General features: G+C 44.6%; 1 protein-coding gene across 1 annotated transcript in view; it reads right to left on the bottom strand.

The window, feature by feature from the left end:
- LOC110490910 (catenin delta-2-like) overlaps positions 1 to 17198 on the bottom strand; it is a 616290-nt gene that overhangs the window by 30968 nt on the left and 568124 nt on the right. Inside the window, exon 21 of the mRNA XM_090199252.1 lies at positions 10693 to 10777. Coding sequence (XP_090055378.1) covers positions 10693 to 10777 — 85 coding nt within the window. The remainder of the gene's footprint in view (positions 1 to 10692; positions 10778 to 17198) is intronic.

Here is a 17198-nt window from a genome sequence, read left to right as displayed (position 1 = left end):
TCTTCACGAACCCTGGCTAACAAGTTGCATCAGCAATACAAAATTGGGTTTAATTATTTATTCACTAAATACCTAACTATTCAAACAGAATTACATATACAAAGAATTAATCATACCTTGATTACAAATGACGTCATAAAGGAAAACGTCCCTAGCGGACGGAACAGATATGACAGCTGGTTACACAAAAGAAAAGGGGCTGGGTTTGAGTGAAAGAGCGGGAAGACTGAGGGACAAAGGGAGAAGCTATGCTATCGTAAATACAGTATCTTATGCATTCTAAATTACCCCCCATTTGGAAAAGGAAAATAAATATTTACTCTGATCTGCGTTTCGGTAGGTTGGTGGTAGATGGAAGGCCGTGTTGCCAAACCGAGTCCTTTGTCCTTTGGAGAATGTCTCTGGTGGTAAATTGGATATGTTGTAGTAATGTTGTTGTGTGGTAGACGGGATACTCTGTCTGTTCTTTTCTAGCCAGCGTTTGCAGCTGCTGTTGCTAACTCAACGGCTAGGAGGTATCACTTCTGTAGTGAATAAGAGTTCAAAGTTCATACCATTCGCAACCAAAGCTTACGCTGAGGTTGGCTTAGTTCTGTAGTTGACATGTTAGTCCTTTTAACGCAGAGGCTGCAGACCTCACGTACTTGGAACAGGAGGTTACATTTTCGTCAAGGCTAGTGGAGCGAGAAGGGTGTGTCTGAAAAGTTTTATAATCCATGTCTCTTCACAGGGGCGGGCCACTGATTGAGCAGAGCCCTAACCTTATGAAAACCCAAATCTCTCATTTGGAAGCTAAAATTACATTTAATCTCTTCACCAATAATTGTATATTCAAATATTTAAATTGAACAACAATTCCATGTGAACCCGATAACTCTGATGTGTAGACTTTCCACTGTAGAGTTTATGTCATCCTATCATTGATGAGAATATTTCAGCTGACAAGCAAACTGACATCATATTAATTCGGTACCACAGCATATGTTCAATTGGTCGGATTACTAGAATATAGTTCATTTCCCCCCATCTTTTGATGTTCCCAGAATCTGTCTGTTAACCAAGGGATTTTCAAATGTCATATCAGTAGGGTAGAGAGAGGAAAAAGGGGGGAGAGCTATTTATGACTGTCATAAACCTATCCCCAAGGCCAACGTCATGACAATGTGCACAAGCATACACTAGCACACACAACAAAGATTGGGGACCATTTGCACCCCCCCCCCCCAAAGTAGATAATTAAAACACCATGATTAAAATACACCTCACAACTAACAGCAGTATACCTATACTTTGGATTTCTGAGCTTTAACTATTATTAATCGTTAGTTATAAACGAGACATGAATGGTGCCAAAATGAAGTTTGGGAGGGGCTGAGGGCAAGGAAAACGGTCACATGTGGCAGTGTGGATAAGGGGAGGAACCGTTTAAGGTCCAATATCACTCAGCTCCCTGCCTAGAAATAATGATGTGTAGCGATAAGGAGGTGACTCCACCCAAAGTGGGGAATGTATACTACTATGGGTGAAACCATGTCTTTGTCTAATGCAGCTATATTGACCCTCTGGGAAGAATAAACTTGGTTTAAGCTTTCATAGTGTCCATTCAGAGTTTTTACTCTGAAAATTAGGACCTAACAGTTGGCGTTGTCGGCAGTATTCACCGCGATTTAAAGTCAAACCAGAGAGTCCAGATCAGTGGAACAGGATCCGGCACAACAAACAAGGCAGGCACAGTTCCTAAACCTCTTTCCACTCATTTTGACATCTTGGGGAGATGAGATTTGTAGGCTGAACAATTATAGGATACGGACCTAGAAAGCCTGAGTTTATTCAGTAGGCCCATTGAGTAATGACCGGTCATAGCTTTGTGGCATATGGTAAGTCCCGGAAGTCAAACCCGAACAGGTTGGTACCTAGGGGGTAAGTCCTAGGGGGTAAATCCCGAGTAGGTTGGTTATTGCTAGTACTATAAAGTATAGAGTAAGTCCTGAGCAGGATAGTTCCTGCAGAGAGTAAATCTCATAGATAAAGTCCCAAGCAGGATAGTTCCTGTAGAGGGTAAATCTCATAGAGAGAAGGGAAGTCCTTAACAGGGTGGAGAGTAAAACCCTAGTGTAGTGGTGTATTGGCCAGACCAGTAAGGAAGGTGGAAGCCCAGTCACAGATACGCAGGGTGTGTGTGTGTGTGTGTGTGTGTGTGTGTGTGTGTGTGTGTGTGTGTGTGTGTGTGTGTGTGTGTGTGTGTGTGTGTGTGGGTGGGGGGGGGTGTATGAATGTTTGAACAAGATACGTCTGTAGTAACGGAGGCAATAAGAGAAAGGTTGGTTTATGATCTCTGGGGATGGGGAACCATGACAGATTATGTGGAAATAGGAAGAAAAATGTGAATCTGTTATGGGATTTTTATGAATAATGACTAAATTATGTATACATTTAGCTTAGAATTATAACTAAACAGAATACTACTCTGTTACTGTATGAATGTATGAATCTTATTATAATCATAATACTGAATATAATGTGTGTAGTTTTAGTCAAGAATTAGAACAAGGACTTTCTGTTCCTTGTTAGAAACTAATGGAGCTATTGTCAGACCGGCTGGAATACTGTGTTCCTTACAGGACATTCTGTCCCTACCCAGGGAGGGGAGAGTCCTTGGGCTTGTAATAGATTGTCTGCCACCTGTTAAACAATGTGAGAAGGCTTATGAACTATATTGCCATTGTATCTGAGAGGAGCAGGGACATTTATGATGAACTGTGAGGTATATAAACCAATGTACATGGTATTATGACCAGAGCTCTCGAGAATAATTGGCTATTGGCTATTGGCTAATTTTGATGGCTCGTCTCTGTCCATTTAATGCAAATAAGAATCTTAGAAATTCTTAGAAACGGACAGAGTGTTATAATTTAATTGGTTGCTCCCCCACAGCCTGGTTCGACCTGTGCCTGCACTCTGGAGGGGCCGGACTAAAGTGGGCATTCAGCCTGGAGGAGTGGTGCCAAGGCTGCGCATCAGAGCTCCAGTGCTTCCCCACAGCCCAGTTGATCCGGTGCCTCCTCTACACACCAGGCCTCTTGTAGGTCTCCCCAGCCTGGTGGGCCCTGTGGCAGCCCCACGCAACAGGCTGTCTCTGCGTCTCCTCCCTCCAGAGTCGCCCTCCAGTCCGGACCCTCCAGCGGCGCCCTCCAGTCCGGAGCCTCCAGCGACGCCCTCCAGTCCGGACCCTCCAGCGACGCCCTCCAGTCCGGACCCTCCAGCGACGCCCTCCAGTCAGGAGCCTCCAGCGACGCCCTCCAGTCAGGAGCCTCCAGCGATGCCCTCCAGTACGGAGCCTCCAGTGTCGCCCTCCAGTCAGGAGCTTCCAGTGACGCCCTCCAGTCCGGAGCCTCCAGTGTCGCCCTCCAGTCCGGGCCCGCTACGAGGGTGCCCAGTCCGGGGCCCACAACGAAGGTGCCCAGTCCGGGGCCCGCCACGTAGGTGCCCAGTCCGGGGCCCGCTACGTGGGTGCCCAGTCCTGGGCCCGCTACGAGGGTGCCCAGTCCGGGGCCCGCTACGAGGGTGCCTAGTCCGGGGCCCGCTACGAGGGTCCCCAGTCCGGGGCCCGCTACGAGGGTCCCCAGTCCGGGGCCCGCTACGAGGGTGCCCAGTCCGGGGCCCGCTACGAGGGTGCCCAGTCCGGGGCCCGCTACGAGGGTCCCCAGTCTGGGGCCCGCTACGAGGGTCCCCAGTCTGGGGCCCGCTACGAGGGTGCCCAGTCCGGGGCCCAATACGAGGGTGCCCAGTCCGGGGCCCGCTACGAGGGTGCCCAGTCCGGGGCCCGCTACGAGAGTCCCCAGTCCGGGGTCGGCGGCGAGGGTCTACGTCCCTCACCAGATCCACCACCGCAGAGAAATGCCCACCCAGATCCTCCGCTATAGGTTCAGGTTATGCGGTCGGAGTCCGCACCTTTGGGGGGGGGGGGGGGGGGGGGGAATTCTATTTTGGTTTGGTCAGGGTGTGATTTGGGTGGGCATTCTATGTTCTTTTTTCTATGTTTTTGTATTTCTTTGTGTTGGCCGGGTATGGATCTCAATCAGGGACAGCTGTCTATCGTTGTCTCTGATTGGGAACCATACTTAGGTAGCTTTTTCCCCACATGGTTTTTGTGGGTAGTTAATTTCTGTTTAGTGTTTGCACCTTACAGGACTGTTTCGGTTATTCTCTTGTTTATTTTTGTTATAGTGTTCAGTTTTAATAAAACAAGCATGAACACTTACCACGCTGCGCTTTGGTCTGATGATTGCTCTTCTTCAGACGACGAATACCGTTACAATTATTTCCTTATGGAGTTATCAGAGTTGTAATTGTAAATTCATGGGTTATTCAAATTAGTTTATTTTTGAATTGACATGGAGTGTTTGTTTTTGAGTCACGATGTGAATCATGGGTTCAAAGGGGAAATTACAAATTCCCTGGGGCCCTGGTCTTGCATAAATACACACCTGTATTTTGTTCAGTCTGCATATAGAAGGATAAATATATGTTATTGTGGGTTGACAGTTACTCCAAATGGATTGTGATCTGTGTATTGCTTATTCCACTTTTTGTCTTTGTTTTGATACAAATTTCACCAGATTGGTTCTGCTGGATTGTTGGGTTCGGGTGCTCACAGATCTGGTAACTTTTCTTAGAGGTCGCCAGTAAAATAAGAGAGTATGAACTAAGTTGGAAAATGGTTTCAACGGTAACTGTATGTTTTTATGTTATTTGACATTTGTCCTATAGACAATGGGTTTAAAAAAGGGTTGGATCATTTATAAAATGTTTTAGTTATGATTCGGATACAGCGAGAGAGAGTTTCTCTGACACTGAGGGGTGGGTGCACTGCTCGAATTCATTGGGCCTAGGGAGGGTTTTTCTCTAGAGAAACATTAAGTGTCCTCCGACAGGGAGGTTATTAGAGAACTCACTGGATGATATCATGAGTCAATCATGACATTTTCTTGTTGTGATTTTGTTTTACCGTGCCATCAGAATTTTAATGGTAAATCGCATCAATACATATAGATTGCTGGATGATAAGGTACAATTAATTGCATACAAGGATCATAGTCTGTGTAACACCCAAGGATGAAAATGAAGGAGACGGCATGGAGACCAGTATCACATGGGCATAGAACGTAACGGGTTGACGATTCAGTCCACAATTGTAGTAGCATCAAGAGGAGATGGGGAACAACGTGAAAATGACATGGCTTGGAACCTGTTGCCGGAAAGGGGAAGACTGGGCGAAAGCATGAGGAGTCTTTTTAGGACCTTCATTTTTTTGTGGAATCCAGCAGAAAAGTATCCTGAAGGCAGTCAGGCGAAGAGAGAGTGGGAATTGTCATGCATATACAGGTGTGCATATCTTAACATGTTATTTATGCTGTTATGTCTTGTGCTTCGTTTTTCTTTTCAAGTCATGTGCTATCACTCTCTAAGGAACCAGAAGGAGAAAGTTGAAATGGAAGAAGTCAACAGCTCCAGTGGACATGTTATTATCAGTGTTCTATGATGAATGGAAATGACGGTGTGCTTGATGTGATCACAGCACAGAGGCCATACGTCGAGGGGTTCGTAAACCTCACTGTGAATGTTCATTTTTGTTCATGTTCTATTATCATTGTTTGTCCATAAATAAGTCATTTCCAAGTGTATGTACAGTGGATTGTGGAAGGATTCACCCCCTTGGCATTTTCCCATTTTTGTTGCCTTACAACCTGGAATTAAAATAGATTTTGGGGGGGTTTGTATCATTTGATTTACACAACATGCCTACCACTTTGAAGATGGAAAATATTTTTGGGGTGAAACAAACAAGAAAATAAGACAAAAAAAATTGAAAACTTGAGCGTGCATAACTATTCACCCCCCCAAAGTCAATACTTTGTAGAGACACCTTTTGCAGCAATTACAGCCGTCTCTCAAGTCTCTTGGTGTATGTCTCTATAAGCTTGACACATCTAGCCACTGGGATTTTTGCCCATCCTTCAAGGGAAAACTGCTCCTGCTCCTTCAAGTTGGATGGTTTCCGCTGGTGTACAGTAATATTTAAGTCGTACCACAGATTCTCAATTAGATTGAGGTCTGGGCTTTGAGTAGGCCATTCCAAGATATAAAAATGTTTCCCCTTAAAACACTCAAGTGTTGCTTTAGCCGTATGCTTAGGGTCCTTGTACTGCTGGAAGGTGAACATCTGCCCCAGTCTCAGATCTCTGGAAGACTGCAACAGGTTTCCCTCAAGAATAACCTGTGTTTAGCACCATCCATCATTCCTTCAATTCTGACCAGTTTCCCAGTCCCTGCCGATGAAAAACATCCACACACTATGATGCTTCCACTACCATGCTTCACTGATGTTGTTCTTGGGGTGGTGAGAGGTGTTAGGTTTGTGCCAGACATAGTGTTTTTCTTGCTGGCCAAAAAGCCCAATTTTAGTCTCATTTGACCAGGATACCTTCCATATGTTTGGGGAGTCTCCCACATGCCATTTGGCAAACACCAAACGTGTTTGCTTATTTTTTTCTTTAAGCAATGGCTTTTTTCTTTCCACTCTTCCGTAAAGCCCAGCTCTGTGGAGTGTTCGGCTTAAAGTGGTCCTATGGACAGATATTCCAATCTCCACTGTGGAGTTTTGCAGCTCCTTTAGGGTTACCTTTGGTCTCTTTGTTGCCTCTCTGATTAATGTCGTCCTAGCCTGGTCCGTGAGTTTCGGTGGGCGGCCCTCTCTTGGCAGGTTTGTTGTGGTGCCATATTCTCTCAATTTTTTAATAACGTATTTAATGGTGCTCTGTGGGATGTTCAAAGTTTGTGATATAACTTCTCCACAACTTTGTCCCTGACCTGTTTGGAGAGCTCCTTGGTCTTCATGGTGCCGCTTGCTTGGTGGTGCCCCTTGTTTAGTGGTGTTGCAGACTTTGCGGCCTTGCAGAACAGGTGTATATATACTGAGATTTTGTGACACTTAGATTACACACAGGTGGACTTTATCTAACCAATTATGTGACTTCTGAAGGTAATTGGTTGCACCAGATCTTATTTAGGGGCTTCATAGTTAAGGGGGTGAACACATATGCAAGCACCACTTTTCAAATGTTTTTTTCATTTCACTTCACCAATTTCGACTATTTTGTGTATTACATTACATTTCATTACATGAAATCCAAATAAAAATCAATTAAAATCACAGGTTGTAATGCAACTAAATAGGAAAAATACCAAGGAGGATGAACACTTTTGCAAGACACTGTAATGTTGAACAGTATGATATCAGATGTTTTAAAAGGGGGGACTGATAGGTTTGGATTTCTTGGCTTTAACTGTTATTAATCATTAGTTATAAAAGAGACCTGGGGGGTACCATGATGAAGCTTGGAAGGGGCTGAGTGCAGGGACAACGGTCACATGTGGCAGTACTGATAAGGGGAGGAACCGGTTAAGGCCCATATCATTCAGCTCCCTGACTAGAAATAATGATGCAGTGTTTAGTGATAAGGAGAAAACTCCACCCATAGAGGGGTATGTATACTACCACAGGTGAAACCATGTTTATTCTAGAATTTACACTATGCTGTGCTTACACCATACTGTGTTTAGTGTGTTTACACTAGACTGTGTTTACACCATACAGTGTGTATATGTTTACACTAGACTGTGTTTACACTATCCTGTGTTTACACTAGACTGTGTTTACACTATCCTGTGTTTACATTATACTGTGTTTACACTAGACTGTATTTACACTATGCTGTGTTTACACTAGACTGTGTTTACGCTATCCTGTGTTTACACCATACAGTGTTTAGTGTGTTTACACTAGACTGTGTTTACACTATATGTGTTTACACTATCCTGTGTTTACACCATACTGTGTTTAGTGTGTTTACACTATTTTGTGTTTACACCATACTGTGTTTAGTGTGTTTACACTAGACTGTGTTTACACCATACTGTGTTTAGTGTGTTTACACTAGACTGTGTTTACACCATACTGTGTTTAGTGTGTTTACACTATCCTGTGTTTACACCATACTGTGTTTAGTGTGTTTACACCATATTGTGTTTATATTATAATTTGTTAACACTATACAGTGTTTAGTGTGTTTACACTGTATTGTGTTTAATGTGTTTATACTTTACTGTGTTTACACTATACAGTGTTTATTGCATTTACACTTTACTGTGTTTACACTATACAGTGTTTAGTAAGTGTACACTGTACCGTGTTAGTGTGTTTACACTATAATCTGTTGACACTGCACTGTGCTTGGTGTGTTTACACTATACTGTGCTTAGTGTGTACACTATACTATGTTTACACTATACTGTGTTTAGTGTGTTTACACTATACTATGTTTACACTAGACTTTGTTTACACTATACTATGTTTACACTATACTGTGTTTAGTGTGTTTACACTATACTATGTTTACATTAGACTTTGTTTACACTATACTGTTTTAGTGTGTTTACACTACGCTATGTTTACACTATACTGTGTTTACACTATACTGTCTTTACACTATACTGTGTTTACACTATACTGTGTTTAGTGTGTTTACACTATACTGTCTTTACACTATACTGTGTTTAAACTATACTGTGTTTAGTGTGTTTACACTATACTGTGTTTACACTATACTGTTTTTACACTATACTGTGTTTACACTATACTGTGTTCACTCTATACTGTGTTTAGTGTGTTTACACTATACTGTGTTTACACTATACTGTGTTCACTCTATACTGTGTTTAGTGTGTTTACACTATACTGTGTTTACACTATACTGTGTTCACTCTATACTGTGTTTAGTGTGTTTACACTATACTATGTTTACACTATACTGTGTTTAGTGTGTTTACACTATACTATGTTTACACTATACTGTGTTTAGTGTGTTTATATTATACTGTGTTTACACTATACTGTGTTTAGTGTGTTTACATCATACTATGTTTACACTATACTGTGTTTACACTATACTGTGTGTACACTATACTGTGTTTAGTGTGTTTACACTATACTATGTTTACACTATACTGTGTTTACACTATACTGTGTTTAGTGTGTTTACACTATACTATCTTTACACTATACTGTGTTTACACTATACTGTGTTTAGTGTGTTTACATTATACTGTGTTTACATTATACTTTGCTTAGTGTGTTTACACTATACTGTGTTTAGTGTGTTTACATCATACTATGTTTACACTATACTGTGTTTACACTATACTGTGTGTACACTATACTGTGTTAACTATGTTTACACTATACTGTGTTTAGTGTGTTTACACTATACTATGTTTACACTATACTGTGTTTACACTATACTGTGTTTAGTGTGTTTACACTATACTATCTTTACACTATACTGTGTTTACACTATACTGTGTTTAGTGTGTTTACATTATACTGTGTTTACATTATACTTTGCTTAGTGTGTTTACACTATACTGTGTTTAGTGAAAACATCAGGACATCTATAGCACCTAATCAAGTTGGGTGGGGGTGTTCCTTTCCGAGAGAGAGAGAGAGAGAGAGAGAGAGAGAGAGAGAGAGAGAGAGAGTGAGAGAGAGAGAGAGAGAGATAAAGAGAGTGAGAAATAGTGATTGGAATGAATGAAATAAAGCGAGAGAGCGAGATAGAGGAAGAGGACTTGAATAGACCTGCAGTACACAACAGAACCTGAGCTCTGGGCTCTGGGCTCAACAATGTCTTATTGATGAAACTTTCACACTAAATCTTTCACAGTACTGTGCTGTTGTTCCGCTCGTCTAAACCCCATTACTCTTCTGTGTGAACGTAGTATTGGTCCACCCCAGGGAGCTATGTACACAACACACACACACACTTGCATGCATTAGCGTGCACACACAAACGCACATACTCGCACACACGTAACGCATGCATGCACACAAACACGATTTCATGTATCCACAGGCTGACTCATGTTTTTCTATTGTATACAGCATATCTCAAATGAGTCGTGAGATTTGATAACCCAGAGAATGTGGGAGCACAAACAAAACCAACTGCCTTGACAAAACGCTCCAAAACTAGAAAGTGATAGAAAGCAATAAAACCTGTAACACCAAGCTAAGCATGTCTACACAAGGCACACGATCTGGGAATAAGTCCAGCATAGGAACGCTTATTTTGTGAGGTCATGGGACAACATTTCTAGTCAGGTGTCTTTTACACTATTATGAAGCATTATGTCACTCTTTAAGATGCTGTTATGAAGCATTATGTCACTCTTTAAGATGCTGTTATGAAGCATTATGTCACTCTTTACAATGCTGTTACTAAGCATTATGTCACTCTTTAAGATGCTGTTATGAAGCATTATGTCACTCTTTAAGATGCTGTTATGAAGCATTATGTCACTCTTTACGATGCTGTTACTAAGCATTATGTCACTCTTTAAGATGCTGTTATGAAGCATTATGTCACTCTTTACGATGCTGTTACTAAGCATTATGTCACTCTTTACGATGCTGTTACTAAGCATTATGTCACTCTTTAAGATGCTGTTATGAAGCATTATGTCACTCTTTACGATGCTGTTACTAAGCATTAGTCACTCTAATAATGCTGTTATGATGCCTTATGTCACTCCTATGATGCTGTTACGAAGCATTATAAGCTGTGTATGTCTTACCTTCTTGTAGAGGCTGCGTAGGTCTCTGTACTGCCACATACTGCTGAGCACCTGAGAGGCTGCCTTCACCACCTTGGCTGAGTGTCTGAGAGAGAGAGAGAGAGAGAGAGAGAGAGAGCGAGAGAGAGAGAGAGAGAGAGAGAGAGAGAGAGAGAGAGAGAGAGAGAGAGAGACAGAGAGAGAGAGAGAGAGAGAGAGAGAGAGAGAGAGAGAGAGAGAGAGAGAGAGAGAGAGAGACATTTTGATTTGAATTGTGTGAGAACGGTATATACTGTATATGTTTCTCTGTGAGCCTATATCTCATTTCAGGCATTATGCTTTAACTGAGAAACAGAGGGACACTCAGACGAGCTAATATTGTCCACATGAAGTCTTCATTTACTTTATTAGTTCTCAACCTCCCCTATTCCCCATATAGGCCACACTAACTTTAAGGTGAACACTGCAGAGATAGAAAATATGTTCAACATCATGAGTCCCTCTGTCTGGTTCCATTATGGTTTTAAGAGGTGATTGCTGTTTAGAAGAAGCGCAATCTTCCTGATCAGTTATTGAACAGTTACTTTAAAACCAACGACTCCAGCATGCTAATGGCTGCCGCTAGCCACTTTAGAGAAAATGAGAAGAAACAGAGTGGGTTTTTCATTTTGTAAGAGCAGTGGAGAGACTTGGTGGAGAGGATGGTTATTGTACACTTGTGTTTCATTAGAAACGTTTAAATACAGCTCTTGTGAATGGGCAGAAACACAAGGCTACAGAAACCTCAACTAGGCTCACTGATAGGACGCACGGGGATTGAGTAGCTCCATTTCGTACAGACAAAATTGTAGTTACTGTAAATGTAGAAGCCAGACAACAAAGTTGAAATTAAGCCTCTAAAATCAATAGATCAATAAATCCCCAAGCAACTGGGAGAGAGTGAGCTGTCTAGCTGGGAGAGAGTGAGCTGTCTAGCTGGGAGAGAGTGAGCTGTCTAGCTGGGAGAGAGTGAGCTGTCTAGCTGGGAGAGAGTGATCTGTCTAGCTGGGAGAGAGTGAGCTGTCTAGCTGGGAGAGAGTGATCTGTCTAGCTGGGAGAGAGTGATCTGTCTAGCTGGGAGAGAGTGAGCTGTCTAGCTGTGAGAGAGTGATCTGTCTAGCTGGGAGAGAGTGATCTGTCTAGCTGGGAGAGAGTGAGCTGTCTAGCTGGGAGAGAGTGAGCTGTCTAGCTGGGAGAGAGTGAGCTGTCTAGCTGGGAGAGAGTGATCTGTCTAGCTGGGAGAGAGTGATCTGTCTAGCTGGGAGAGAGTGATCTGTCTAGCTGGGAGAGAGTGATCTGTCTAGCTGGGAGAGAGTGATCTGTCTAGCTGGGAGAGAGTGATCTGTCTAGCTGGGAGAGAGTGATCTGTCTAGCTGGGAGAGAGTGAGCTGTCTAGCTGGGAGAGAGTGATCTGTCTAGCTGGGAGAGAGTGAGCTGTCTAGCTGGGAGAGAGTGATCTGTCTAGCTGGGAGAGAGTGATCTGTCTAGCTGGGAGAGAGTGATCTGTCTAGCTGGGAGAGAGTGAGCTGTCTAGCTGGGAGAGAGTGAGCTGTCTAATTGGGAGAGAGTGAGCTGTCTAGCTGGGAGAGAGTGAGCTGTCTAGCTGGGAGAGAGTGATCTGTCTAGCTGGGAGAGAGTGATCTGTCTAGCTGGGAGAGAGTGAGCTATCTAGCTGGGAGAGAGTGAGCTGTCTAGCTGGGAGAGAGTGAGCTGTCTAGCTGGGAGAGAGTGATCTGTCTAGCTGGGAGAGAGTGATCTGTCTAGCTGGGAGAGAGTGATCTGTCTAGCTGGGAGAGAGTGATCTGTCTAGCTGGGAGAGAGTGATCTGTCTAGCTGGGAGAGAGTGAGCTGTCTAGCTGGGAGAGAGTGATCTGTCTAGCTGGGAGAGAGTGAGCTGTCTAGCTGGGAGAGAGTGATCTGTCTAGCTGGGAGAGAGTGATCTGTCTAGCTGGGAGAGAGTGATCTGTCTAGCTGGGAGAGAGTGAGCTGTCTAGCTGGGAGAGAGTGAGCTGTCTAATTGGGAGAGAGTGAGCTGTCTAGCTGGGAGAGAGTGAGCTGTCTAGCTGGGAGAGAGTGATCTGTCTAGCTGGGAGAGAGTGATCTGTCTAGCTGGGAGAGAGTGAGCTATCTAGCTGGGAGAGAGTGAGCTGTCTAGCTGGGAGAGAGTGAGCTGTCTAGCTGGGAGAGAGTGATCTGTCTAGCTGGGAGAGAGTGAGCTGTCTAGCTGGGAGAGAGTGATCTGTCTAGCTGGGAGAGAGTGATCTGTCTAGCTGTGAGAGAGTGATCTGTCTAGCTGGGAGAGAGTGATCTGTCTAGCTGGGAGAGAGTGATCTGTCTAGCTGGGAGAGAGTGAGCTGTCTAGCTGGGAGAGAGTGAGCTGTCTAGCTGGGAGAGAGTGAGCTGTCTAGCTGGGAGAGAGTGAGCTGTCTAGCTGGGAGAGATTGAGCTGTCTAGCTGGGAGAGAGTGAACTGTCTAGCTGGGAGAGAGTGATCTGTCTAGATGGGAGAGAGTGAGCTGTCTAGCTGGGAGAGAGTGATCTGTCTAGCTGGGAGAGAGTGAGCTGTCTAGCTGGGAGAGAGTGAGCTGTCTAGCTGGGAGAGAGTGAGCTGTCTAGCTGGGAGAGAGTGATCTGTCTAGCTGGGAGAGAGTGATCTGTCTAGCTGGGATAGAGTGATCTGTCTAGCTGGGAGAGAGTGATCTGTCTAGCTGGGAGAGAGTGAGCTGTCTAGCTGGGAGAGAGTGATCTGTCTAGCTGGGAGAGAGTGAGCTGTCTAGCTGGGAGAGAGGGATCTGTCTAGCTGGGAGAGAGTGATCTGTCTAGCTGGGAGAGAGTGATCTGTCTAGCTGGGAGAGAGTGATCTGTCTAGCTGGGAGAGAGTGATCTGTCTAGCTGGGAGAGAGTGAGCTGTCTAGCTGGGAGAGAGTGATCTGTCTAGCTGGGAGAGAGTGATATGTCTAGCTGGGAGAGAGTGATCTGTCTAGCTGGGAGAGAGTGATCTGTCTAGCTGGGAGAGAATGAGCTGTCTAACTGGGAGAGAGTGAGCTGTCTAGCTGGGAGAGATTGATCTGTCTAGCTGGGAGAGAGTGATATGTCTAGCTGGGAGAGAGTGATATGTCTACCTGGGAGAGAGTGAGCTGTCTAGCTGGGAGAGAGTGATCTGTCTAGCTGGGAGAGAGTGAGCTGTCTAGCTGGGAGAGAATAAGCTGTCTAGCTGGGAGAGAGTGAGCTGTCTAGCTGGGAAAGAGTGATCTGTCTAGCTGGGAGAGAGTGATCTGTCTAGCTGGGAGAGAGTGAGCTGTCTAGCTGGGAGAGAGTGAGCTGTCTAGCTGGGAGAGAGTGATCTGTCTAGCTGGGAGAGAGTGAGCTGTCTAGCTGGGAGAGAGTGATCTGTCTAGCTGGGAGAGAGTGATCTGTCTAGCTGGGAGAGAATGAGCTGTCTAGCTGGGAGAGAGTGAGCTGTCTAGCTGGGAGAGAGTGATCTGTCTAGCTGGGAGAGAGTGAGCTGTCTAGCTGGGAGAGAGTGATCTGTCTAGCTGGGAGAGAGTGAGCTGTCTAGCTGGGAGAGAGTGAGCTGTCTAGCTGGGAGAGAGTGATCTGTCTAGCTGGGAGAGAGTGAGCTGTCTAGCTGGGAGAGAGTGATCTGTCTAGCTGGGAGAGAGTGATCTGTCTAGCTGGGAGAGAATGAGCTGTCTAGCTGGGAGAGAGTGAGCTGTCTAGCTGGGAGAGAGTGATCTGTCTAGCTGGGAGAGAGTGAGCTGTCTAGCTGGGAGAGAGTGATCTGTCTAGCTGGGAGAGAGTGAGCTGTCTAGCTGGGAGAGAGTGATCTGTCTAGCTGGGAGAGAGTGAGCTGTCTAGCTGGGAGAGAGTGAGCTGTCTAGCTGGGAGAGAGTGAGCTGTCTAGCTGGGAGAGAGTGAGCTGTCTAGCTGGGAGAGAGTGAGCTGTCTAGCTGGGAGAGAGTGATCTGTCTAGCTGGGAGAGAGTGATCTGTCTAGCTGGGAGAGAGTGAGCTGTCTAGCTAGGAGAGAGTGAGCTGTCTAGCTGGGAGAGAGTGATCTGTCTAGCTGGGAGAGAGTGATCTGTCTAGCTGGGAGAGAGTGATCTGTCTAGCTGGGAGAGAATGAGCTGTCTAGCTGGGAGAGAGTGAGCTGTCTAGCTGGGAGAGAGTGAGCTGTCTAGCTGGGAGAGAGTGATCTGTCTAGCTGGGAGAGAGTGATCTGTCTAGCTGGGAGAGAGTGAGCTGTCTAGCTGGGAGAGAGTGATCTGTCTAGCTGGGAGAGAGTGAGCTGTCTAGCTGGGAGAGAGTGATCTGTCTAGCTGGGAGAGAGTGAGCTGTCTAGCTGGGAGAGAGTGATCTGTCTAGCTGGGAGAGAGTGATCTGTCTAGCTGGGAGAGAGTGAGCTGTCTAGCTGGGAGAGAGTGAGCTGTCTAGCTGGGAGAGAGTGAGCTGTCTAGCTGGGAGAGAGTGAGCTGTCTAGTTGGGAGAGAGTGAGCGGTCAGTTATGTACAACAGCAAACCAATCATTTGGTAAACCGACGTTGCAACAAGAACCCTACAACGAACAAGACAACTAAATTTGACTTCTGAAAACAAAGTTGCAAACTTTAGAAGATTAATTGGACAAGGACAAATGGGACCTTTCCAGCTACGTGGTCAAACTGTTATCAGAGGAACTTGAAGTGGGTATATCACCAGAGGATCTGGAACGGTGCCATAGGATTGGGGTAAAACAGAAGAACGCTAAACACCTTTACCTGGGAATCTTCAAGATGTGGAACTATCAGACCAAAGTCAACATTCTGAAGGCACAGGGGGGGAAAGGAGATCAAAATCCAAGGCCAATCCAATCAATTCAGCCAGGATCTGTCTGATAGGCTGAGAAAAAAACCGCAAGCAATATATTTCAATCAGAAAGTCACTGAATTAAAGAGGTATGAAATCTCAACTCTGCTTCCCGGCTGTGGTGTGGGTATGGAAGTGAAAACAAAGGATGGAATTCACAAGCGCCAAGCTACAAGAAACGTTCCCAGAAACCTTCCAAGTTGAAGGAGGGGAGCCCCGTGCTATGAGAAGAGGTCGATGTAGGAAATAACGATGAGCGCACTATTCTATATATAGTGATACCTGAGACCAGCCTACCGTAAATTGAGACAACATCCTTTCCCCCACCCCCAAATTCAGTCTATACTCTACTTTCCCCAAATAACTGTTGTTCAAGTAAGGATAGAAGTAGCCAATGCCAAAAGACTACATGGACACTGACAATACAATTCAAAGGGGGAAATATTGCATGTATGCCAATAACTGTTCTATGGGTGTGTGTGTGTGTGTGTGCGTGTGTGTGGGAATGTGGGATTGTAGGTGTGTGTGTGTGTGTGTGCGTGTGTGTGGGAATGTAGGTGTGTGTGTGGGAATGTGTGTGTGTGTGTGTGTGTGTGTGTGTGTGTGTGTGTGTGTGTGTGTGTGTGTGTGTGTGTGTGTGTGTGTGTGTGTGTGTAGGTATGTATGTGTGTGTGTTTGTGTATATGAATGGGCGTGTGAGGGAAGAGTCAGGGATGGTGAATATGAATATGTGTAGGAGGGTGAGAGAGAATGGGCGTGTGGATGCGTAGAGCATATGTTGAGTGGGGACTGAGAATGGATGAGTAAGTCCATGGATGGATGTAAGTAAGTGTGTCTGAGAGGTAGGGAGGGTTGGGACATGCTTGGCTTGGGTGGAGAAGGGTGGGCAAGGAGAGAGACAATCACCCGAACTCAACCAAATTGAGATGGTTTGGGATGAGTTGGACCGCACAGTGAAGGAAAAGCAGCCAACAAGTGCTCAGCATATGTGGGAACTCCTTCAAGACTGTTGGAAAAGCATTCCTTATGAAGCTGGTTGAGAGAATGCGAAGAGTGTGCAAAGCTGTCAGCAAGGCAAAGGGTGGCTACCTTGAAGAATCTCAAATATAAAATATATTTTGATTTGTCTAACACTTGTTTGGTTACTACATGATTCCATGTGTGTTATTTCACAGTTTTGATGTCTTCACTATTATTCTACAATATAGAAAATGGTAAAAATAAAGAGAAACCCTTGAATGAGTAGGTGTGTTCAAACTTTGGACTGGTGCTGTACGTATTCATACTATGACTCCCATTTCATGGAATGCCCACTGCATTTTATCAGGTTCTTCAATGATAGACGGAACAGACACGTTTAACTTGGATTGTATTGTATACAAGTAAAGACCAACAGAATCCAACTTAATTACATTGACGGGCTTCATGATGGGAAAAAAAAACATATAGTTCTTGAACTATATAGTTCATATAGTTCTTGGGCTATATAAATACATTTGATTTGATTTGATTTGAACACTTAAAGAGAATATCAGCAGATGTGGTTCTCTTGCAAGAGTTGAGAAAATTATAAATGGAATATTTAAAGAGAGCTGGGTTAGAGAGGCCTATGCTGCCACCTACAGAGGTGTAGGCATCCTGATAA

Source organism: Oncorhynchus mykiss, chromosome 15 (assembly GCF_057628025.1).
Source record: "Oncorhynchus mykiss isolate SJ-2025 chromosome 15, ASM5762802v1, whole genome shotgun sequence".
NCBI classification, from domain to species: domain Eukaryota; kingdom Metazoa; phylum Chordata; class Actinopteri; order Salmoniformes; family Salmonidae; genus Oncorhynchus; species Oncorhynchus mykiss.
This window is presented reverse-complemented; position numbering and strand designations above follow the sequence as displayed.